The sequence below is a fragment of the Symphodus melops genome (genome assembly GCF_947650265.1).
Source record: "Symphodus melops genome assembly, chromosome: 19".
Lineage (NCBI taxonomy): Eukaryota > Metazoa > Chordata > Actinopteri > Labriformes > Labridae > Symphodus > Symphodus melops.
In genome coordinates this window covers 17,310,756-17,335,876 of record NC_136709.1, presented here as the reverse complement: position 1 = coordinate 17,335,876, position 25,121 = coordinate 17,310,756, and the positions used below count along the sequence as shown (strand labels likewise).

The 25,121-nt window shown below is 41.0% G+C and overlaps 2 protein-coding genes across 2 annotated transcripts in view; one reads left to right on the top strand and one right to left on the bottom strand.

Moving 5' to 3' along the window:
- The window catches only part of nceh1a (neutral cholesterol ester hydrolase 1a), a gene marked incomplete at its 3' end in the record, with an annotated part of 204,343 nt that overhangs the window by 17,005 nt on the left and 162,217 nt on the right, over positions 1-25,121 (top strand). The window lies entirely within an intron of this gene.
- The window catches only part of fndc3ba (fibronectin type III domain containing 3Ba), a 49,957-nt gene continuing 27,304 nt past the window's right edge, over positions 2,469-25,121 (bottom strand). The window contains exons 18-23 of the mRNA XM_079369746.1: positions 24,876-25,025; positions 23,263-23,543; positions 19,835-20,059; positions 10,987-11,153; positions 9,229-9,356; positions 2,469-7,203 (exon numbers count right to left, since the gene is read on the bottom strand). Coding sequence (XP_079225872.1) covers positions 6,892-7,203; positions 9,229-9,356; positions 10,987-11,153; positions 19,835-20,059; positions 23,263-23,543; positions 24,876-25,025 — 1,263 coding nt within the window. The 3' untranslated portion in view covers positions 2,469-6,891. The remainder of the gene's footprint in view (positions 7,204-9,228; positions 9,357-10,986; positions 11,154-19,834; positions 20,060-23,262; positions 23,544-24,875; positions 25,026-25,121) is intronic.

Below are 25,121 nucleotides of genomic sequence, written 5' to 3'. Positions count from 1 at the left end.
AAGGGAAAAAAAATCACACCTATTTCTAATTGTACGGCCGTTCTGCCGTCTACATGTATGTAGTCATCTCCTCTTTTGGCATACATCAGAAATGGTATAGAAGCAGCGGCATGCAAGGACAGGATTTGATAGAGAATGTGCACCCCTGGACTTTATTTGGTGCATGGATTCATAAAGGTTTCAAAGGGTTCCACGAGGGTCACGGTCTCTGCAGACTTCATATCGACACACAGTTATTCAGGGGCCTGTGGGGGTGCAGAGTGCCCGAGGTGCTCTGTTGGGTTCAGATCTGGCCGTTTAATGAAGTTATGTTTCTGGTGCCTTCTTCGGACAGCAAGACAATATCCTGCAGGAGGCATCAGAGAAACCATGACAAAGAGTAAACAGCAGCTCTGTGGGGCTGTATTAGTACTTTGAGCTTACTAAATGCTCACATGCTCACAAGGCAAAATGTCAACATCATTAAAATGATATTTTCAGAGTGATGAGCACAGGCTACTTGTTCTTTGCTGAAAAGAGAGAAAGACGTACTCTTTTAGATTAAACCAATCCACAAAGAAAGTTTGACAGGTTGTTCACTCTTGACTGCTCTGCACTTCCTGAAGTTATTTTGCAGAGTTGTGACTCAGCAAGTAGACTACATTGATCCTACACCGGGTTTAATACACTGATTAGTTTCTTTGCAAATGGGCTGATGTTCTTGGTGAACTTTCACAGCTGCACTTGTCCAATATGAATATGCTGCCTAAGCACATTTTTTCCCCAGCTTTTTTTCATACTGCATTTCACAGTCTGGAGGAGTCTGTTATTATAAACCACTGCTTAGAAAGCTTCTCCTTAACACAGGGGTATGTTTTATAATGCTGTAAAGCTTTATTTAAAAAATAATAATAATGCTGACATGGTTTATAATGCAATCACAAACTTACATCTTTTAAACAATTTTACACTCCTTTAAACAAACCTATACACATACAGGAAAGACCATCAACACACTATTTAAAACCCCCCCCACAAATAACTCACTTTGTTCCTGCTGCAGTGCAGGATGAGGATGAGTTAAAAGTGTGCAGAGAAGTTTTCTCCTCAGGCAATCTCTAACTTGTCAGGCTTGTTGTTGCTTGGGTTAGTGATAAGGGACCGCCAGCAAAGACTTCCCTTTGCTGCTTTTTGTTTCACAGTCCCACTATAGAAACGTTAAAACCTAACGAGAGGGAATAGATTTGAAGTTGAGAGTCAGCACCCAAGAGCGGATTGTTGGGTAGATTTGAATGTGTATGTCTTTTTAAGAGATAATCTAAAGCTATTATTGTCAGATGAAGGCTAATAGATCGTTGTATTGCATTAGAGCTGATGATTTACGGCTTTTTTTTTTTTTTTTTTGCTTTACACACTGACAGCTCTCCTCTCACCACGCTGACAAACTACGTCTCTGTCTTCAAACAGAAACCAGAGAGTGCTTCTTACACCAGAAAAGTGTGTCTTCTGTCTGCTGATTTGCATTCTCTGACAGGATTTGCCCTCGGAATCTAACATATAGTAAAGCTTGAATTAACACACACACACACACACACACACACACACCTTGGACATTTTCTCTTCATTGTTTCTCCGTGTGTTATTGCTTTTGTTCCTGACAGGTGTTGAGAATTAGCATGTATGCTAAAACACTTGAACATTGCACCTGGTTCGTCCAATGTATCTGTGACCTCCATGCCAAATAAAGTCTATCTATGCTCTACATCATTGAAACCTTGGGTGACAAAACGAAAGAACAGCAGACTTCGGACTGAGACCATGATTACAGATATTGACAGTTTGAAGAATGACAACATTTATAAAACAGAATTAAAATCTTCACTCAATGTTTTAAAACCTCATTCTACTAATATTAACTGTTTCTCAGAGATGTTCATAACAGTGCAATAATGGTGCATCTGACAAGATAATAAGCTAGCTCATCTTTTTTTTTTCATAAAAAAAAAAAATCAATACTAAAAATCAATACTGCTACACAAAACTTAATGTGAGGGAAACAGCTTGTGCATTCATATTGGCTATACTGGTTATTTCCACTAGAGGCAGACAGATATGGGTTTCTTGGGGAATAATACTTAGTACAGTTTATGGTGTTTAAAGATTTGGCGACTGATGTTGAGATAGTGCTTCTGTTGTGTATCAAACCTATATGACAGTGTAAAGTTACCCAAAGAGCATCTCTCTAAAAAAACAGAACTCAAAAACAAAGTACCGTCATTGGTCCAGCTGTGATGCTGAGCAGCATCTGCTGCAGATAGGGATATTTTTTCCCATATCAGTCAGGGTTTTTTTTTTTTCTTTTGCACATTAAACATCTGTCATTTCTCCTTGGTGTGAAACAGAATTATATATAATTCTGTATCAAGTAAGAACTGCCTGTAGCACAGTGTATGTACATGTAGCAATAAAACAAACAGGAGCAATCAAAGTCAGAAAAAAATCAAAACATTTATTGGGCATAAATATATTATATATACGCTACCGATACAGTTACGTCTTACATACATAGGGTAGTATTTGCAAAAATCTATACATTAAAATTGATATGGCAGTTTCTTTTATATAATGCATATGAAATTGTCTAACATTTACAATACAAGAAGAAATGCATGAATTTCTTTTTTTTTTTCTTTTCAATTCGTAGACCATGACAACATTGGAATGTTTGTTTTCAATCGTGAGGTAAAAATATGTTTCTTTTTTTGTCTCGCTTAAAAAATAGTTAAATACCTGTGAGTCTCTGTGTGTTTGTCAAATCGCCAAATTCTCAGTCAAAATCTCTACTTACTGTAAAACATACAAAACATAAAACCAAACAAAAAAAAAAAAAAAAAAAAAAAAGAGAAGAAAATTAACTGATCAGAAGGCACAGACGTGGGGTATTCTGGGCTTTAAAAAAAATTGTCTCTCTTTCTCGACATACCCGCCAAATGTGCAGGACCTGCAGGTAGGGGGCGGTGTGGGGGGTTTGGGAGGGCGGGGTGTCTACAAAATCACCAGCATTTGAAAATAAACATAAAAAGCACATAAAAGGGAGTACCCTGCCCACAAAAAAAACAACTATTCAGTTAACTCTTTGTTAACCGTGGCTTTAAATCTCTAACATGACTGGCCTGAGCTCGGCCAAGGTGAACCTCAGCTCTCCCACCAGGGCATTAAGGCTTGAAAAAAGGGGGCAATAGCGGGGCTGTGGGTGGGCAACATAACATCAGGGTTTTAAGGACAGGACACGTCACACGTCACCTGCAGACAACAATGCAACAGGGAAAGGTAGACGCCATGAGCATGTCTGAGAGAGGCACTGTACTCCCTTTGAACTTCCTTTGTTGCCGTAGATTGCATTCTGCAGGGAGCAGGGTGCCGTCTGACTAGCACAGAACAGTGCTTCAGTAATGCCAATGTCACAGTGACGCCAACGGCACAGTAATGCCAATGTATGTAACAGACGGCGCTGGCAGTAGTGTTTGGAACAGAGCGAAGGACCTCTTGTCTCCTCCCGCTCGTTATTAAACCTCATTAATGCTAATGCTCGGCATATAAAAAGTGCTTCAACTCTGTTAGTCATAATGTATTACCATCTCATTCTATAGCTCTATAGATATCTCTGTATATCATCTCTTAGCAAAATACTGGATACAAAATACTCACTACTGCTATACCAGCACTAGCCTGAACAAGGAATCGTCAACATTATTATTGTCTTCATCCGCCTGAAATCACTGAATGATTGTTTTTGCCTTTTTTTTAATAACCTTTCTGAGTCAGATCAGGCTGTGATACTCTCCTCCAAAAGGGGGCTACACATTTGTAAAAATGGCACAATTTGCTTTACAAAACAAAGGATAAAAGATAATATGAACAGAAGCATAATCACAGATCAAGTTAATGTTTTTTTTTTTTTCCTTTTGAGAGAATAATAATAACAATAGTAATAATTGTAATGATGTGTCGTTGTAGAAGAACATCACAGAACCCTTTAGACAACTGTGAAACGCAACATCTAGTGGACACGAGAAGCCTGCGCTTTGGCAATAAAACAGTCGAAAGATATCAGAAGCTTCATTGTAACATTAATCAGGAAAAATAAAAGAAAAAGCCAAAGGCAGCAATCCCAATACAGGTGAAGTGAACTGACCTTAAGGCCCGACTTTGCTACATGTCTCTCTAAGCATTACAAGAACTGCTCGGCTGTGCATGGCCGACACAGGAGATGAAAAAAAAAAAAAAATCAAACAAAACATAAAAGGCATTTGGTTACATGTTTGAAACGGCAATGATAACTGCAATGCATGGACTGATGAGCTACAGGTTCCCAACAGCTGTAAGAGAAATACTTAAAGGGTTACTGAGATAAGGAATGCTGGCCTTAATCATACAATCTAACATACATCCATTTAAAAGAAAAAAAAAAAAGACAGAAAATAAACATGCTACAAGGAAAAAAATTAGTATATAACTACACTTGTCTCTTAATCTTTAACAATAAATAAATGAAGATTGCACTGTAATTGGCATGTAAAGTACTGTATGCAAATATATAGTATAAATAAACCTAGAAAAGAACTCTACCTTAACTTTCCCATCAACTTTGGCAAAGGTTTTTTTGAGCTAGTAAACCACTTTGCTTACTGACATACAGGAGCAAGGCACAGCATAGACAGAGGACGAGATACAGCATCAACAAATTAAAGAAGAAAAGAAGAGAGAGAGAGAGAGAGCGAGAGAGGAAGACAGAGGAACAGAGGCTGTTACTATGACAATGATGACAGCGGTGGGGGCGACAAGTTGGAGCTCCCCTCTGTAAGGCCTTTTCCCTGAGGTACATTACAGGCTGCCAATCAGAGCAGAGAGACAGGGGCGAAGCTACAGCCCCGAATTTGTTTTTTGTTTTTTCTTCGCCTAACCCCCTCATCCCATCCTGTTTTTTCCCTCGCACCCCGCCTGATAGAAATAGACGTGTCACACTTAAATCACGCAGGTCAGGGTGACTTCTTTGGATCATCAGGGTGTGTATCGGGCTGTACCTTGGCTTTGTTTTTCAGGTCGGGGGTTTCAGGAGTCAGGTGGGACGTCAGGGGGTTTTAACATGTGTCAGAATGCCCTGTTCTGTCTGCTGAGTAGTGTTCTGTCAAAGGCTTGTTTGGTTAGTGATCGTTAGTCCCCGGAGAACATGTCAGTCTGAGGCGACACAGCAGACTTGCTACTTGCTCTGATTACATGTCAATAAAGCACCTTTTAAAGAGAGAGAGAGGAATTAAGAAAAGAGAGAGAGTAGTGCATGGGCAGAGAGATGGGATGGATTGAAAGCAAGAGAGGAGCAGCCAGAGCAGGAAGGTAATTATGGGCAGCAGAGGAAAAAAAGAGGGAGAAGAGTCTTCAGATGTATCGATTCACAGACTAGGTGGAAGAGGAAACTACAGCTTGAGCACTGCTCTGGCTTGCTAAATTGAAAGGCGGTTGAAGCTAAAGCTTAATGCTAGCAACTTTCCTGGTTCACACATGCACACACACACAGATCTGAGAAGGGCAGCTAGCTGGCAGGCTGTTAGCACCTCTGGGTCTGCGGCTACGGCTACAGATAAAAAAAAAAACCGGCGAGAGCGATGAGATGCTAAAAAAAAAAAAAACCCAAAGGACTGACAAAGAGACAATCGAATGCCAAGTCAAGCTCTTTCCTGGTAAGTTACAGCCTTTCAGGATCGACCAGTTTAGGCCCCGCATTCGTATACCAACGAGGGTTCATCACCTGATCTGAGACCAGTGTTTAAGGGCTCCTTCAAGCGTTTGCACGAGATGCAGAACTGACCTCAGAGCTGCTGGTTGTGAGCACCTAGAGTCGACTTTTCTCCCTTTCACACTTTAGTTCAGACCTTACATTGCCATCACTTATATAACATCACTTCTATAGCATCATAGATATTTGTTATAATATATATACGTATACGTATATACTGTATATTTATAGTGTGTATATATATTAGATAACTGGTTTTCCATTCTTTCTTAGAAATAATAAAAATCACAGGATAGCAGCATCTTACACCACACATGAATTGCATCACTTTGGTTGCTGAATGAGTGAGTGATCGAGTGTTCAAAGCTGAGCGGATATGTGATTGACTTCTTGTGAGTTTCCGATGTCATTGCATGAATGTTATTGTATAATGTGTGTGCGTGTGTGTGTGTGTGTGTGTGTGTGTTTGCGTTGTGTCTCTGTCAGTCTGCGTGTGAGAGCAGGTGCAGATTGCATGAATTGACTGACAGCCTGTAGAGTAGCAACAAACTGAGTTATAAGGTATGAGCAGCTAAAGCTTTGAAGGCCTACATTGGAATATGGCTGAAATGGATACAGACTGCAAAAAAAAAAAAAAAAAAATGTAATTACACATTGTAAAATGAATCAAAAAATTAAGGCAATGACCGTCAAGAAATATACACATTTTCTAATCTTGAATATGTTTTAAAAAGATACAAAATAAAAAAAAACATGCAAGTCAGTCTGAGGAGCATCTGCTTTGCTCACAGCTATTTTAAGGCTTGATTATCAGTTTTATTTTCCAGCCGAGGTACAGCTATGACAAAGCTCCCCTCGGCAGAAATCCTCAACACGTGATTTAGACAGTGATACAAAGACAACAGAGACACAGAGTGAAATGAGACTGAACAAAGTGACGGCAGAAGACAACGAGAACAAGGTGAGGAAAGCCAGAATTGAAACTTTGACTAAAAAACAAAAAAGCACAAACATAGCCTTAGAAGTACATCTCAAGTGTTTGTTTTGATTTCATTCGCTTCTTTCATAGACTGTGATGTTTTTTTCTTTCTCTTTCTATCCTATAGTTAAAGATTCCCTCACTTCATAAAGAAGTACTGTAGCAAGCAGGCGATGAGGATGGAGAAGCCCGCGAACACGCACACGATGAGAGCCGCGAAGCGCTCGTCGCTGGAGATCAGGCCCGCTCCTTTGCCCGATTCAACGGGGCAGAGCTCTCCCGACGACGCCGTCTCCTGGCGGCGCAGCGTGAAGAAGGAGGAGGGGCTCAGTGGTCCGCACAGTTCCTGGCACGTATCCTGGCAGCGGCGGCAGGCGCCAACGCGGAAACGGTAGTCCGTGTTGCCCTGGAGACCGGTGATTTGGAACATGCCCTCCTCTCCCTTAAAAACCTGAGGGGAGAGAGAAAGAACGTTTTTAGAGCTAAATATTAATTCAAGTATTTATTCAATAAAATACAAAGACTGTTGCTCAGAGGTGAAATTACATGTTTCGATAGAGGAGAAGCCTGCTTGGGTCAGAATGAATATGAATAATTAATTAATATTTTTCGACAACTTTCTAACGGTGTCCCTGTGAATAAATCTTAAACTTATTATTATTAATCATTTTTCTGACTGCTTTTTTTTTCCACGAAAATAACCTCAGCCTTTGTAGATTCGTACTAATTCCACAAGTGCGTAATATTGAGCTTCAGCGCTGCGGCAGCACGGCACAGAGGGGTGCTCCACATACACACACACAGTCAGACATGCACGCACACGCAGCTTTGCGCTCCCACGCTAAGTCAGCAGAAACCGGCTCGCCTCTGAAACGCCTTTCTACCTCCAGAGGCGGTACAGAGGGGGATCACTTCATTCGCCAAATTACACCTCCGCCACATTCAGAATGAAGAGGAAACGTCACAGGGATGTAAATATTGGGCTAATGTGAGTGCTCATGTGCCCTCGTTTTATTTGCTGCTAGTAAGTAAAAAAGATATAGGACTATATATTTTAGTTTTCCAACTATTTCAAAAAATATATAACTGCTACTGAAGAAAATATAAACTGCATAAACAAAATCATTGATCAAGCAAATAATTCTGGAAATAAATCGGAGTCTGTTTTTCAGGGTGCCAATCTACCTAACCTTTCTAAAGCCTTGGGACCGGATACATGAGCAACATTGTGCTTTATTTGCAGTGGCAGATGCATCAGGCTCAATGCCCTTCAGACAGATTTCCATCTTGGCTGAAAAAGGTCAAGCACCATTTTTGTAAACAAATTAAATGACTAGATGCTAATGAGGAGTGTTACAAATCAACCGCAGTGCCTGCTTTAAACTAGCTTAGTAACAGTCTGATACAAATTGTAAGTGTTCTCCTGATACATATCATGCATGTGCTATTGTCATTTTAATGTTGACTAGTTGTTCTGGGCTAACCTTTCCTTCATCAAGGTGTAATGACGTTTATAAAACTTGACTTTGCTTCAAGCTTCAGTGAAAGACTTCAAATGAAAACCACAACACTGTCAAAACAGATTTCAATATTACTTCAGCAAACCTCCAAGGAGACAAAAAGTCACTGTCTTTTTGAAATGTTCTTCGGGAAGTCATTGAACCAATATTCGTTCAGTCTTGCACATGATTGTCACATAAAAGATCAATCATGATGAGGCAATACAATATCAAGGACACAGTACAATTTGAATGCTTTTTGTGTGTGACTGAAAACACACCAGAGCAACACATTACTGTGGTTCTGTTCTGCATAATTAGGAAAGGAGCTGGCATAAGGGATCATAAAGACCTACATTTACATTGTATGCAGATATAGTGACTGCTGATGTGTGTGCTCATTATGCCATTATGCCATACACAATTCCCTAAAATTGGCACATTTACACACAGCTGTGTTTTTGTATGTTGGTGAGTATCATCTTCTGTTTCCCCCAATGATTCAGTGATTCAATAACAGAGAGTAAAACTGCCCTGAAGATAAATGCCTTTTGTTTGCTATTCCGCTCATCTCTCAAACCGCAGGAAACCCGATCCCATATAGTGAGAGTCAGAGTCTTTCCAGTGTTAAATCCTTCAGTATGTTTCAGTGTACTGCTGAAGGTTCCTTTAGCTGCACAGACTTTCAGAGCAGTGAAGACATAGTGTATGTATTTGTTTGAGATTTTCCGATATGTAAATGTACATCTAGGTGTGTGGGAGATTGGGTGCTCTGTAATACCTTCACTCTCAATGCGAAATTGATTTTCCTTCTCCTCTGGGAGAGTAGAAAAACATTTTGAGCGATTGCACACATTTCCATAAAAATAAGATTTAAACAAATAGTTGAAGAAGGACAGAGGCGAGACACCTTAACTCTCAGTCCTGAACAGTCCTCATGTGACCCGTGTCTGTCTGGGTGAGTGTGAGAGACGCACCTGTTTGTATTCTGACTCACGTCCCACCAGCACCTGCAGCACGTAGCTCACAGGGTCTCCTCTCATTGGTTGGATTGTCTCCCATGTGATCTCGCACACGTTCCCCTCCAGCTGGTGCACTCTTGGAGCTGAAGGATTAAACAACATCAACATCAACATCAACATCAACATCAACGTTGTTTAAATCACAAGACAGGATTTGTTTCTGGCAAAGAAATTGGAAAAAAATATTTAAATATAATTTGGATTTTCTATGTTTGTACTCTTAAAAAAAATCTACCTTACCTAAGTCGATTTTTTCAGAGCTGATTCACAGACATAACTCACATGGGGACTACTTGCATAATTTTCACCAGGAATATTTATCACAAATAGGCCTATTGTTTTTCTGATTGTGGTAACTGCTTTACTAACAGTAGAATAGATTTAAAGCTCACAATTTATGCAAAATGTACATTACCATAAAGTGACACACTAATAAGTGTCCCTAGTCTGTACACAAAACCCCCAACTATGAGAACGATCCATCCTCTCTGTCTTTTGCCCGCTTTTGCCTGTTCCCTTCATGACATCACAAAGGACAGTAACCCCTCCCCAAGGGGGGAGAGTCCCCACAGCTAGGTGTTAGTTCAGCACCACTGAGTTTGCCTTCTCACCATTAAAAATCAGGCATGCTGCAAAAAAGCCAGAGCCACATCCCTTACATGGAGGGGCGCGGTCAAACACGGCTCACTTACATTTAAAGCAGCAGACACATAGACAGCCTGTTCTGAGCAGGGACGACATAGAAGGGTTTACAGACATGATCACATACAGGACCAGAGTGGATTTTCAACAAGACACTTTACAGAGCTATTTTGGGGACCCCTAAGACTTATTCAAACTGGTTGAAAAGGAGAATAATATGTGAACTTTAATAAACTAAAATAGATACCTATAAATGAAGTCTCCCTGTTCTCCATTGTTCTGAATGAATGGCAGTTTGCAGAGTACCTTTTTGAAGTTTCACACAGGCAGTAACAGGACTGTTTATGGATATGTCGATGCTTCGCTGCACATTTACAGCCTCACAGCCATAATCATAATCTATTCTTGTTTTATCACCTGAGAGGATACTGTTGACTGTGATTATTATAGCTGTAATAAGCCACTGCCTCTCAGTTTACAGCTATAGGAGCACATACTGGAGGCAATAATCATGAAGCAGAGCTACAGTAAACATGTCAACTGAAAATGCTGAACAGGAGCAAGGCTTTGCTTGTCTTTAAGTATGTCGCTAATTAATTATTGTGAAAACACCAACTTGATGTTGAAGTTTAAAAATGGTCTCTGTGTCTGCTTGGGATCTGAGGGATTTGGGCCTTTTCCATGTTGTGTCTTTGCCTCCCTTGACCAGGAAAAACACCTACATTGAGTAAGGATGAGCACTTAAAGTAAGATTAATACTATGGCGACAAGAAAGGACTTTTTTTTAAGTTAAGCCTACTGAAGCTACTGTGACTTCTAGGTTAGCCTAGCTTGCATAGCCGATTGTGTAAGTAGGCTGCGCAGCTTATTTTGTAGGCTACAACTGTTTAGGCTTCACGGGCTAAAACATTTCTAATTTTCACTCCTGGAGTTTTTTTTAGCTGGTTATGTATGACCAAAGAAAAAGATCATTGACAAACTTAAAACAGATTTGCTGGTGAAAAACTTAAATGACATAAATCCTACATATTTCACAATACAACAAAACATGTTCTGTCTCTGATAGTTTACCTTTTAGGGCAGGGGGAACAGACTTGGTGGTGCAGAAGGTATGTGTGTCAGAGAAAGGACCCTCCCCAGCATCACTGATGGCCTGTATTCTGAAGCTGTAGCTGCTGGACTCGGTCAATCGCTGGACCTTGTAGGTGTGACTGGGACCGTGGTAGATCGTCACAAACCTGGACAGAGAAGATAAAGAAAAAGGACAGAGAGAAAATAAATGACAAATCTAGACAGAAACACATAAAGAAGGGAAAACAGTCTTGGGATGGATTATAGCAATGTTTAGGATATGGATTGGTTTAAAACATGGATTATAAGTTAAAGTGCTTATTTACTCTTATGAATGAATGACATGGTTAGTCCAACTTAATATATATATAAATAGACCCTTTGAACATGATTTTGTTACTTTAAATATTAGTCTGTATTATGTTTACATCTGCAGCTATAGAACAACTGGTACAGGTTTGAACTCCATCAAAATGAATGTAGCATACATCGCCTAGACGAGGCTCTATATTGAGAAATAAGTGGTTGAGACCTTGAACGGAAACAGTGATGCTGGCAGGACGAGAGAGGACTACATCTTAACAAAGATAGTGGTGATTTATAACCACACAGGACCAACACTGACAGGACTTAGTCACATATCTGATCAAAACCAGCACCAAATACGTTTTTAGATGGCTAGAGGGACAGATTGATGGACTGCAGGAGGAATGATAAGTTAGCGTATGACTTGAATCAAGGAGAAACGGGGGATTTGAGCTGTGAAGTGGTTATTTATCTCGGCTATCGGCTTTGCAGCAAAATAAGGTACAAGTTTGGAGAGAGGACGGGAGTTATGGGAGAGAGAGAAGAAGACAATGGTGATGGGGGCAAGTGAGAGGAGAAGATAGGAGGCAAAGACAGAGGAGTTAAGTCAGAGGACAATATGAGGTGGAGGAGAAATATAGGAGGAGGAAAAGGAGAGGTAATTATAAGAGCGGAGACAGTGATGAAGGATCAGCGGTATGAAGGAAAAAGAGGAGAGAGTGAGGAGGTCACGGCTTAGTCGAAAGGCTATAACTCTTGATGAGCTCTTTATGTAGCTGCACTATAGAGAGGTGATGTGTTTCCCTGGCTGATATATGATGATGTTAATCCTTTGCCTTGCTGCCAGGTCTTACAGTGAACACACACACACACACACACACACACACACACACACTCAGTAAGACCGTACGACCTCAGACAATGACGCGATGTGATTAACTTGTTCAACATTGTGATGACAATATGAAGTATGATAAATAAACAAAGATGTTGTCCAAATTCAATTTGCACATATTAACACAAATCCTGTGTTTGCACGGTGGCGCAGTGGTTAGCGATGTTGCCTCGCAGTGAGAAGGTTCCCGGTTTGAAAGTTTGCATGTTCTCCCAGTGCATGCGTGGGGTTTCCCCGGGTACACTGGCTTCCTCCCACAGTCCAAAGAAAGGCTTGTAAGGTTAATTGGTGACTCTAACTTGCATGTAGGTGTGAATGTGAGTGTGACTGGTTTTCCATCTCTATACGTCAGCCCTGTGATTAACTGGCGACCAGTCCAGGATGTAACCGCCTCAGTCTCACCCGATGACAATTACTGGATGGAAGGATGGAACTAAAATCATGATAAAACCACTTACTGGACAGTTAATACTAATCTCTTTTGGTAAATAAATAAATAAATAAATAAGTGTGCATAGGCATGTTCTGGTTGGATTTTAATCAAGGACAAATTTCTTTCCAAATTCAATATTTGAAAGGCCAAAATTGATGCATGAAGTAATGGAGGGACGGTGAAAGGGTCATTAAAAGTGCAGAAATACGTTTAAGTAATTTTTATATGTCGTTTTTTTAGTAAACCTGTTCATGATCTTCTGTTCCTTACATGGATTGTGTCATGCATGGCTGCTTATTGAGCGGGTTAGCATGAGAGATGAGGTGAAGGTTGTTTTCAGAGGCTGGCTTATTGGCTGACTTCTTGGAAAAAACAAATAGGTTTACATAAAGAAGAGAATGGCACGGGAAAAAAAGTTTATGAGGGAGGGGGCGAAGAAATGAGGATGGATTAACATATGGATGGGCTCAGCGACACGTGATGGATGATAAGGATTAACCGTATTTCAAAAGGGCTGGAGGCCATGAAATGGGATTGACGATCGAAATGTGGATGGATAATTATTTTTCATGACGACAACTGAATGAAACTCTGTGCCCCCCCCCCCCCCCCCGCTCAGAGGGTCTATGCACTGCACCTCCCAGGTTGCCATGGCGCCCCTCCACTCCCATTAGTGCCAGAATGTATTTTTGTTAAAAAAAAAAAAAAAGGATGAAGAGAAAGTGGAATAAAGAAATCAAGCCAGCTAATGTAGCTGCAGAACAGAGCAGGAGCAACAGGTTTGTTTATGTGTAGAACATGTGAAAAAATGATTGTGTGTGAGATGTGGGAACATGGAGGGGAAAGGAAGGAAAAGAAAGAGAGCGGATTGAATATGGTGAACCTGAGGAAACAGCTTTCTTTATCATCTTACAGAGACACAAAGTTAGGGGGAAAAAAACAAAGAGAATTTCTGAAAGGGGGGCATACATTTCTCAGAAGGTTCTCCAGAGGCGGTTCTGACAATAAAATGTGATGAATATACCGTAAATTCCGGACTATTGAGCGCACCTGGATATAAGCCGCACCGGCTAAAAATAAGTACCGTAAATTCCGGACTATAAGCCGCTACTTTTTTCTCACACTTCGAGCACTGCGGCTTCTACTCCGGTGCGGCTAATGCATGCATTTTTTATGGGGGACAATGAGCTTCTGCCGCAAAAACATTTCACTTCGTCACGTCGGATCTTAATATCAGTCATTTTGCGCTTCATACACGCACCCTCATGATGGAAAACACACGGAGAAATACATATGATGCAGCTTTCAAGTTAAAGGCGATCGAGCTGGCTGTCAAAGAAGCTAACAGAGCTGCTGCACGTTAAGATGACACTGACAGCGACAACAGAGACTGAGGAAGTGAGTAATGAAGTCATTCTGAGGCAGTGAATGGATGGACTTTTTCTTGTGAAATATATTACGGTCATCTTTTTCATCAGCCGTGTTACAGACACCGTCGGCTAGGCTTCGTATTGTAAGGTTCATGTTGTAAAGTCAGTAGTTGATAATGTGTTCATAATTCCGATTATGTGGAGAGTCAGTGAATGCACCAGCGAGAACGTGTTGAGTGGCTGTATGAGAGAACGCTGGGGGAGAGAGTTGGATTGTTACGGCAAGTTATGGTTTTGTTCTCTGCTGTAAACGGCGTGGTCACGGCCGACAGTGATCGGGTTATTAAAAATTATTATTTGAACGCTCTCGTCGTCCTTTAACGTCCGTACGGACGCTACAGTATTTGCGGATGTTACCGGTAGCCTACGTCTGTGTAAATAGCTCTTGTTATAGCGTGGACACCTGCGGCTTATAATCAAGTGCGGCTTATATATGTACAAATACATTTATTTACTTATTTTTAGCCGGTGCGGCTTATATCCAGGTGCGCTCAATAGTACGGAATTTACGGTAAATAAATGTATTTGTACATATATAAGCCGCACTTGATTATAAGCCGCAGGTGTCCACGCTATAACAAGAGCTATTTACACAGACGTAGGCTACCGGTAACATCCGCAAATACTGTAGCGTCCGTACGGACGTTAAAGGAGCGTTCAAATATTAATAACTTTTAATAACCCGATCACTGTCGGCCGTGACCACGCCGTTTACAGCAGAGAGCAACACATAACTTGCCGTAACAATCCAACTCTCTCCCCCAGCGTTCTCTCATACAGCCACTCGACACGTTCTCGCTGGTGCATTCACTGACTCTCCACATAATCGGAATTATGAACACATTATCAACTACTGACTTTACAACATGAACCGTTACAATACGAAGCCTAGCCGACGGTGTCTGTAACACGGCTGATGAAAAAGATGACCGTAATATATTTCACAAGAAAAAGTCCATCCATTCACTGCCTCAGAATGACTTCATTACTCACTTCCTCAGTCTCTGTTGTCGCTGTCAGTGTCATCTTAACGTGCAGCAGCTCTGTTAGCTTCTTTGACAGCCAGGTCGATCGCCTTTAACTTGAAAGCTGCATCATATGTATTTCTCCGTGTGTTTTCCATCATGAGGGTGCGTGCATGAAGCGCAAAATGACTGATATTAAGATCCGACGTGACGAAGTCAAATGTTTTTGCGGCAGAAGTTCATTGTCCCCCATAAAAAATCCATGCATTAGCCGCACCGGAGTAGAAGCCGCAGTGCTCGAAGTGTGAGAAAAAAGTAGCGGCTTATAGTCCGGAATTTACGGTATATGAATGAAATCAGACAAAGAGGAAGAGACAGCCAGAGGGAGCTGGGGACAGCCAAAGTCAAATACACAAATAGATGATAATGCCATGTGGTTACAAAATGACACTAATGGAATTTATTTGCTAAATCAAAAATGTAATTTGCAGCTGGCTATCCAATATGTGCGTTTACTAAGATAAACATATCCCTCTCTTTTTCGAGATGCCCTTCAAATCCGGCTGAAGCATCTGGTTGCCAGGACAATTTAATCAATACAGACAAATCCTACTAATTCATTCTAATAAAGTGTGATGGGAGAGTAAACAGGGGGAAAGAGGTAAATAGCATGAGCAGGCGGAGGAGTCCTTAAAAAAAACCAGCATCACCTGTTGATGAGCCTCTACACACACGATGCACAGAAAATCCAGAACGTAAATGTCTTTTCATGACCACCTGTAGCTGCAGGTAACGAATCCTAAGTACAAAGCTGTTTGCTTGAATCAGCCCAGAATCCCACATGAGTCATTACGATCCGTTCAGTCGATTATTGAGGAAAAGGGCAGTTTCCTCCGGTTAGGAAATGACGAAGATGAGAGAGAGAGAGAGAGAAATTATCTTTGTGTATTGTGTCTGAATGAAAGTGCTGCAATTATCTATCTGTACCGTTTATACCAATCAAATCAGCTTATTGTCGATTTCCATACATCTGAAAATGCACTCAGCATATACATTAGCTAACTAAGTGTACTACCTCAGTTTGTAAATATATTTTACTTCTATATCTAAGAATCTTGTATTTGACTTAATTATAACTACACATGGTTCTTCATTCTTTTGCTGTCGACACCTCAAACCTGTCTGTTTTTGATGTATTTTGGGGCTTTAGTGGACAGAGTCAGAAATATACACTGCCGGTGCCACAACCCTTGTTTTTAAAGAGGTTATCATATTATTACTATACTGCCTGTGGACAAGACAGTACTTGTTATCTGTGTGCTGACCTTATCCTGCACATGTGTCAGGAGTGACTTTTTATTATTATTATTATTATTATTATTATTATTATTATTATTTTAAAATGGTTCTGCGCATGAAAGAAAAGGAGCTTGCTGGTAAGAGCTCACTCAAAATGTGAGTTTTGTAATGAGCAACCTGTGTTCCTGCTGAGATGACTAAAAGCTTTCATTGAGCCCTACTTACGACAAGTACTCCTTAAAGTATACTTTCCGAGTGCAGGAAGGGACACTTGAAGTAAACCTGAGCAATTAAAGACTGTCTTAACTTAAAAAAAGGTCTGTCTCAAGGATAAAACGAGGCACATGGACAAGTATTCAAGGTGCGTTTTGTCCTTGAATTAAGAAAGAGAGCAACAGCTGATTTAAAACGTTGTAACTCCTTTATAGACAGGACATGTGCTTCTATTGATTTTTCTTTTTTCTTTTTTTCCAAATGTGCAAGTTAAAAAAACTATCAAAACACCCTCTGCTCAATACTTCAGACGCATGCAGATAAATGCATTTTAAAACAAAGATGCATCCAACCACAGTCTCACACACACACACACAGAGTAGCACACTGCCTTAATAATCCCTGTTCACAAAACTAAAGGGCGTATCAAATTCTCTGTGAATTCTTTATTCATTTCACCAGCTGACTGTGAGGTTTTTCTACCTGCATGCCTCTTGGTTTGTATCTGTGTGTGTGTCTGAGAGAGAGAGAGAGAGAGAGAGAGAGAGAGAGAGAGAGAGAGAGAGAGAGAGAGAGAGAGACAGGTGAACAGATCACCTGATGGGGTCCCATCTGTTGCGTGTTGCTCTCCGGACCATTCCAGGGGTGCCAGGGTAGTGAGTGCCAACCTGATGCCAGCCAAGCCTTAATTTAAACTATCGATCGCTGGCCAGTGCTAGTGTTAGAGGGCTGGACAGAAGGATGGTACGACACAATGTGACAGGTGGGCTGATAACTGTTGCTCTTTACTGCTTTGAGGTGTGCTGTGTTTTTTACTCTCTTTCCCATTTCAGCTTGAATATATTCCAAAAATCTCTTAGTGCTAACAGATCTAACCTTTTCCTCCTCCTTGCGTGTTTAAGTCCCCGTCTGAGCTCTTTCTCCTCTGTCTGCTAATTTTACTTCTCCCTAATTCGCTGCTGGTCACTCCTGTCTGACCAGTCCGTTTAATGAAGGGTTGATTATCAGAGGCTGTATCCCCGCCAGTTCCGGATGCCCTCAACGTGACAACTCACTAGTACATCTGGTTACTGCACACACAGAAAAACTGTGTGTGTGTGTGTGTGTGTGTGTGTGTGTGTGTGTGTGTGTGTGTGTGTGTGTAGTGTTGACCATCTGGTTCCTGAATGGCTTTATTGCCCAGCGGTGGGGAAAGGTGTCTGAGAAAAAGTGGAAGTGCAAGAAGGTTGAAAGGTCTGATGGAGCACATCCAGTTTTAATTTCTGATCATGGCAAAAGTTTCACTTATGAAAAAGTCCCTTTTCTTTATCAAGCACCAAAAATATGATAAAATTCAGACAATTAAAGAAAATACTCAGTGGCCTTATTTACTCTTTCGATTACATGCAAAGCTTATTAAATATGATGCATTATGATGATACAGATTTAAATAACTACATAAAATGTTGGGTGTCCATACTAAACCGGAAACACAAGATACACGTTTATTGGTGTAATCCTGGGACGTGCTTTCTTGCTGCTCTTGCTGCTTTCTTGCTGCTTCGGCAAATTTGGGTACATTTAAATCGTCTAAATGTTGTTTAATGTACACCGTCCCTTTTTAAATAAATAAATAAATTTTAGATGTAAAGTATAGCATCATGCTAAAGGCATCATATGTGTTTGCTGATGGAGGTGGGACACGTGTGGTTGAGCACACATGCTTGCTGTATTTTCATACAACAGATTCAATTAAAGTTTGTGGACATTGCTTTCAAACGTACCTCTCGAGAGGCTTTTTTTTTTTTCCATGTTGTGGATTTTCTGAAATTCAAATATTCGAGCAGAGTGAAGGACTTTTTTTTTTTTTATCCACTGTCCAGCTTTTTCATGTCCAGTTGTTTTTTTTATCAGCTTATGACTTCCGATGAAGTAAAGCAGAAAAAGCATTCGCCCCTTTTCTCACACATGCACTTCTGAAAATGACACCCTGCCCCTTCACCCTCTCACACACGCTGCTCACAGTGGGAAACGTCGCTGCCTGAACATGTGGAGGGTTCTCAGGAGGAAAGATATGACGTATCAAGACAGCCTCAGAGGCTATAAGCCCTTTTTAGAATTGCAATTTAGCAACAGGGCAACACTAAAGCTCCACTGTCGTTAGGTCTTTGTGCATCAATATTGATTCCTCAACGGTGAAATATTGCTGTTCCAGGCTGTGAATTCGCATTTCATTACAGTGTTAAGGAAAGCACACACACACACACACACACACACACACACACACACACACACACACACACACACACACACACACACACACACACACACACACACACACACACACACACACACACACACACACACACACACACACACACACACACACACACACACACACACACACACACACACACACACAGAGAACTGTTCTCCCCCGCCAGCTCGACTGATCCCATCTCGCACCTTTAAAGCCTCTGCTACTGCCTCTGATGGCAACACAGATGTGCGATCATTATGCCCCCCCCACTTCATGACTTTCATAGAGAAGGCGAGACATCAGAAGGGCTAAATCTCAACTTTAACTTCAATAGGACTAAAGTGAAATGTTTACAATATATCTAAGACGGCAGAGGAAGCCACAGAGTTACAGTTAAAGTAAGTTACAGTTCATGCCGTTAAATCATTGCACCATGTTATTGCAACATACTGGCTGCAAGACTGTGAAGCAGTTTCAATACTTGCATAAAGATTTCACAGTTTGTGCATCAGGTCCCTCTGACTTCTTACAGAAAATATTATGATGGGTTGAAAGAAGATATCCAGAATATGTCGAGTTGAAAAACGTGCCCGTTTGTGTTCAGCTTTGCAGCTTAGTGCAGCTCTCTGGGAAATTTCAGGAGTTTTGTGCATTTGTATTCATTCTGTAAATCGATTGAATAGCTAAACACACAGATGGAGGTGCGCAGAGAAGTATTCTTTAGTTGTTTGGGATCTAATTCTGAAGATGTGTGTCCTGGAAAACAGCAAGATGCCTCAATTTTCCATCTATAATCCATCTGTAACTAATGTCTTGTGTCCTGCCTGTCTGTATACTGCTACTGGATGCCTTGAATTTCCCTCAGGATCAATAAAGTATCTATCTATCTATCTATCTATGTATCTATGTATCTATCTATGTATCTATGTATCTATCTATGTATCTATCTATCTATCTATCTATCTATCTATCTATCTATCTATCTATCTATCTATAGCATGAGGTAAATAATGAGGTATGGTGTTTTGTGTGTGTGTGTGTGTGTGTGTGTGTGTGTGTGTACGCCACCTGTGGTTCTTGTCCTCCATCTGTAGCGTGTACACCATGTCATCAGCGAACAGGGCCCGCGTGTGTGTATTGCTGACATTTTCACCCCACTTCAGCTTTAGGCTCTGAGGGCCAGCCGCCGAGCATTCCAGAGGGGGCGGAGCTGGAGGGAGGGGGCGTGTCCTCGCAAGCAGGGCCGGACTCATGGGACTGGAGCCGATGGAATTCACAGCCTGGATCTGCACACTAAAAAAAAAAAAAAACAACACAGGAAAAAGAGAGGATTTGTTATCCCGGGCATTACACAACATGATTCAAATAAATGAATCAGGAAGACAATCCCTGCTTTAAAAATGGTCTAGGAACTGGTTCTGTAGGGGCATGTGGGGCAAAAATGGAATTTTGCACTGGGACATAAAGGATGGTTATGTGCTAAATAACCTTGTGTGCTCTCATACCTCTTTGTCTAATGGCACAGTCATTGTCAGTGAAAAGGCTGCTCTGGTGTATTATCTTTGACCTTGGGTGCTTCTGTGATCCCTTCCTCCATTACCATTCCTCCATTTCTCCCCATTACGATTCACTGTACTCTCTGGGACTTTGTTATGTCAGAGACTTGTTAGCCCACGTTTTTCCTGTATCTTTACCGTAGTAGTGTGCATGAAACAAGAAATCAATGCTGCACTATTTCACAAGATTTCCAAGCAATTTCGCTCTTTTTCTTTTCGCATTTAGACTCAGATTTTATGTTCCAAAAAGCAAAACTACCTTTTCTAAAAGTTGTTTCAAAAGTGTATTTGTAAACTCAGACGGACACACATATCGGCTGCTGATCGAGGAGAACTGGCAGGAAATTGATTGACTCTTCTCTGCTGCCTATCTTCCAGGAAACCAATCTGCTTTTCAAAACCTTTTCAGTCAGTATCTAATCAACTGGTTAGCATCCTTGTCAGAGGCCCTCGGCTAGAAAACATCTAGCGTCTGACATTTAATTGCCGTTTCTCTGTAACTTCAACCTTTCATTATAAATCCATGCAGCTGGCTGAAGACTGAACAGAAAGGGCAACATTGGTCCATCTGGGTTATTAAACAGATGGATTAAATGATGGTGATGGATACAGAAGACTGGAGAGAGCCAGGGATTACACAGCAGAGATCTGATGATGAGAGATTCCATTTAGTTAAATAATCATATAAATATCAATGTTCAGGACAGGTGCATTTTTTTGATTCATGAACTGAGGAAAACCAAGAAAGAAGAAATGTCCTCATTCAAAAGTGGTTGACTAAAAACCCCCCCCTGGTCAGTTATCATCTGCTCTAATCTATAAGCAAACAGAGTCTTACAGGTTTAAATTCACGTTAACTAGAGCCTGATGGATTAATCTGCCGACCGATAGATATGTTTTAAATATGATTGTTTTTTTTTTTTAGAAGGAATGAAATGAGTGAAAGACGTCGTAGGCTGGACTTAAACCCGAGCGCTCGCTTTGAAGACTGCAGCTTCTGTACTTGGGCCGCCATCTAACCACTGGGCCATCTGTGCCTCAGCTAAATCTGTTTTAAGCTTTCAACGCTTTACAAATGATCAGTATCAAGGTGTAGAAGGTTTAATTAAAAATACAATTCTTCCAAAAAATAAGAGAATCAATTTAAAACTCATGATCTATTTTTTCACTCCTGACAGAACAAACAGTCTCCACCCTGATCTATAAACACCTACGTAAAAGAGGAATATATGAAGTACCCAACTGCTGTAAATAACAATCTGAATTATCATCATCAGCAGCCAAACAAACTCCCAAAAGGTATCTCACACACACACACACACACACACACACACACACACACATCTGCTTACAGATGCACACACATACACTTTGTTCTGCCTCTGTGGCTTCCATTACGTAATAGAGCAAAGTGACATCTGGGACAAAAACAACCTCCGACTGACAACAATGGTGTGTGATCGCTCTGCAATAACACACCTCCCCTCACCTTTCATACACTCCATTTTCCCACTCAATTCAAAGAACTCACAACACAATCAGCCGCATGCCACAAAAACACACTCGAGAAAAAAACCCAGAATTGCTTACAGAGACAACAACAAAAGGAGCGGCTGATCCAGGTTCCCCAGTATTTGTCTGCTGACCGGCTTTAACTAGCTTTATATACTAATATATACAATGACAACTACTATCATTCTACTACATCCTCGTTTAACCTGAGTAGTATATTTTGTGAACTTGTTGATGCAGACATAAAATGGTTATTATCAGGATTCATTAAAGTCCTGTAATAATGTCTGAAGATAAGATTCAGTTATGTCAACAGAAAACAATAGAAAGTCTTGAGATCTCTTTAGACTTCGACTGGATCGAATGTCCTTCCCTGTTCTGTACTCTAGAGAAATATAAACCTGGCAGTGATTTCATTAAATGGGTAAAGGTTCTTTGTATTCATCGAATGGCAGCGGTCGTCATCAATAGGATGAGGTGAGGAAATGTTTAAAGTCAGAGAGGGTGTAGGCGGGGTTTGTGTGTTGTCTCTGCTAGTTGAATTAGTGATTGAGCCACGAGCTGAAGCCACTCAATGTGACCTTGAAACATCTGGACAGGCCGTTTGTGATCACGTTTCCTTCATAACCCAATACAAAAACAATTATAAAGTTACATTTGATTTTTCCAAATGTATAGTCAGACCTCCAGGTTCCTGGCTCTTTCTGCTCGTTTCCTTTCAGATGGACCCTCGCATAATCTGTCCACCTCATCATCATTAATCATCACTGGAATTCCGCCAAATGTTCAAAGCTAGTTATAATCCATTAGGAAGTCTCTCCCAGTATGTTTGCTGGGCACTTCTGAAAATGGACGTTTTCATGGCAACCAAAGAAAAAAATCAACAACAACCCCCAACTGATACTGGAGCTTTGGATAACTCTGGAATTTGAAGGGTATTTTACTCTAAAATCAGGAAGGTCATACATAGTGCATCTTCTAATGTTGTCTGGTTGTAGCCTGCGCTTCTTCCCTCCAACGACTAATATTCTCATGAAGTATTTAGAGCTATAGTGTCAAAATATATCGTCAGACAATCAAATGGAATAGAGATTTGAAACACAGTTTCCTCACAGGAGCTCTGTTAATGTTTTTGCTTTTCTCTCACATTAAGAAGAATAAATTAATTGAAGGACACATGGGATGAATTAGAAATCTTCCTTCAAGGGTTTTTTTATTCATTAGGGAGAGGGAGGCCAGTGTCTGTGTTTGACTGACAACAACGAGAGGCTGATAAAGGCCAAGTGACGAAGACTGTCAAAGACGTTTCACTCCAATAGTTTGGATCAATCATTATCTGTGGAAGCATATTTGATATTTGTTGGTGCCTCCTGCCACACAGTGGGGTAGAGGTTTTAAAATGTCAACACGTGATCATCCTCACAGTACCTGTATTCGCTGTCTGGCTGCAGGTCCGTAACGAGGTGACTCGTCCCTGATTCCACCGGGATGGTTTGGTCGTCCAGGGTGATGACGTAGGACGAGATCTCCGCCCCGTTGCTGTTTGGCTCGTCCCACTTCAGGAGGAGGCAGGTAGACGGGGAGTGATCGGACTCCGAGGTGGTCGGGAGATCCAGGAGGGTTAGGGAAGAGACCGGGTCCGGGTTTGTCGCAGGCGTCCGGAAACTCACCTGCTCGCTGTAAGGACCGGCACCGGCCTGATTCACCGCCTGAGACAGGCACAAAAGGCAGAGACGTGAGAGAGATGGCAGAATCCAAGGGCAGACTGGATTAAGTGAATTAGGTTAAGAGAGAAATAAAAACAAGTGGATGAGTTAAGAGACAAAGAGAGGTGAAGAAGGTCAAAAGAGAAAAGAGGAAAAGGTGAAAAAAGTCAGACAGAGCAATAGAAAGTGTATGAAAGCAAAAGACAAGAGACTAAAATAATCAGCAGAGGAGATGAACTCAAATTATCTGTGGAAGAACATTAGTCAATTTCTTCTGCTTTTGCACCATTTATATCATCCTCAAGTACCGTCTATTAAACCCCGTTCTATCATATTCAACTTTAACAGATTACCGTCCATCCTCACAAAAAACAAAGGAGAAATGATGACACGACACACATACAAAAAGGTTTAAAAAACACATCTGGTAAACTTTAAAAGCTTGGACGAAAATCCAATTTAGTTTCAGTTTGCTAAATCTTCTTGACTAAAATCTTTCTGCAAACTCTTTAAGAGTCTATCATAAAAAAAAAATGACTCCGTGGTATTTCTGTTCTATGTTCCTCTGTCACATTTGTTTAAATGAGGCTTGAAAACCTGAAGAGAAATGTGACTGTCTGTTCAAAGTGTTCCCATAAAGTGTGCTGTATATCAACATGCACTGCTTCATACAGCGCAGGACGAAAAGGAGTCAATGCTTCACGTGTGGTGCGTTCCTGCAGTCCTCCATCAACGCGACCTCACGCGTGCGCTCGACTGCTGCACAATATCACACCAAAGCATTTGTGAGGACATGAGGATGTCCTTGAGCCGCCCTTAAAGCTAAAAATGAGCCTTGCAAAGAAGTGAGCGATAAAACATGCAGTTATTGGATTCAAGGCGTCAGAGCGGCACGAGGAGAGAGAGAGAGAGAGAGAGAGAGAGAGAGAGAGAGAGAGAGAGAGAGAGAGATGGAGGACAGGACAGGACAGAGAGAAGGAGCAGAGGACAGAGAGAAGGAGCACATTCTTAAGCTCCACATTAAGAGCCAGAATACAAATCGAATTCATTATCATAAAGCTTTCAGTAGTCGTCTGTCTGCGTGTTTTGTCTTCTGAAACGCCCCTTGGCAAACATTTGTGTGTTAATGTTGCCTTTTACTCCTGACTGAGTCCAATCAACTCAAAGTTAACTTTTTATTCAATAGATTTACGTGCAGGAAATTTATGTAAAGAAAAGTTTTTAAAAAAGTGAAGCATGGGATGATCCGATACAGTAGGCAAAGTCAAGGTTCAAAGTGGACAATAATCCCAAATTTTAGAGTTTGAAATGTGTGTGTGTGTGTGTGTGTGTTACCTGTAGCCTGCAGCAGAAATCTGTGGCAGGCGTCAGGTCTGAAAGTTCACACTGTGTGTCAGAGCCGCAGTAGATGAGCTCCATAGGTTCCTCTTCCCTCGCCCACTCCAAACGATACTCTGAGATGTCTGAACCCGAACCCTCAGGACTCTGCAACAAGCAGAAAAACACACACGCAGAGTTTTACTCACTTATCTTAAAGAGCCAATGAAGACAAAACATTTTTTTTTATTTATTTAGATGGAC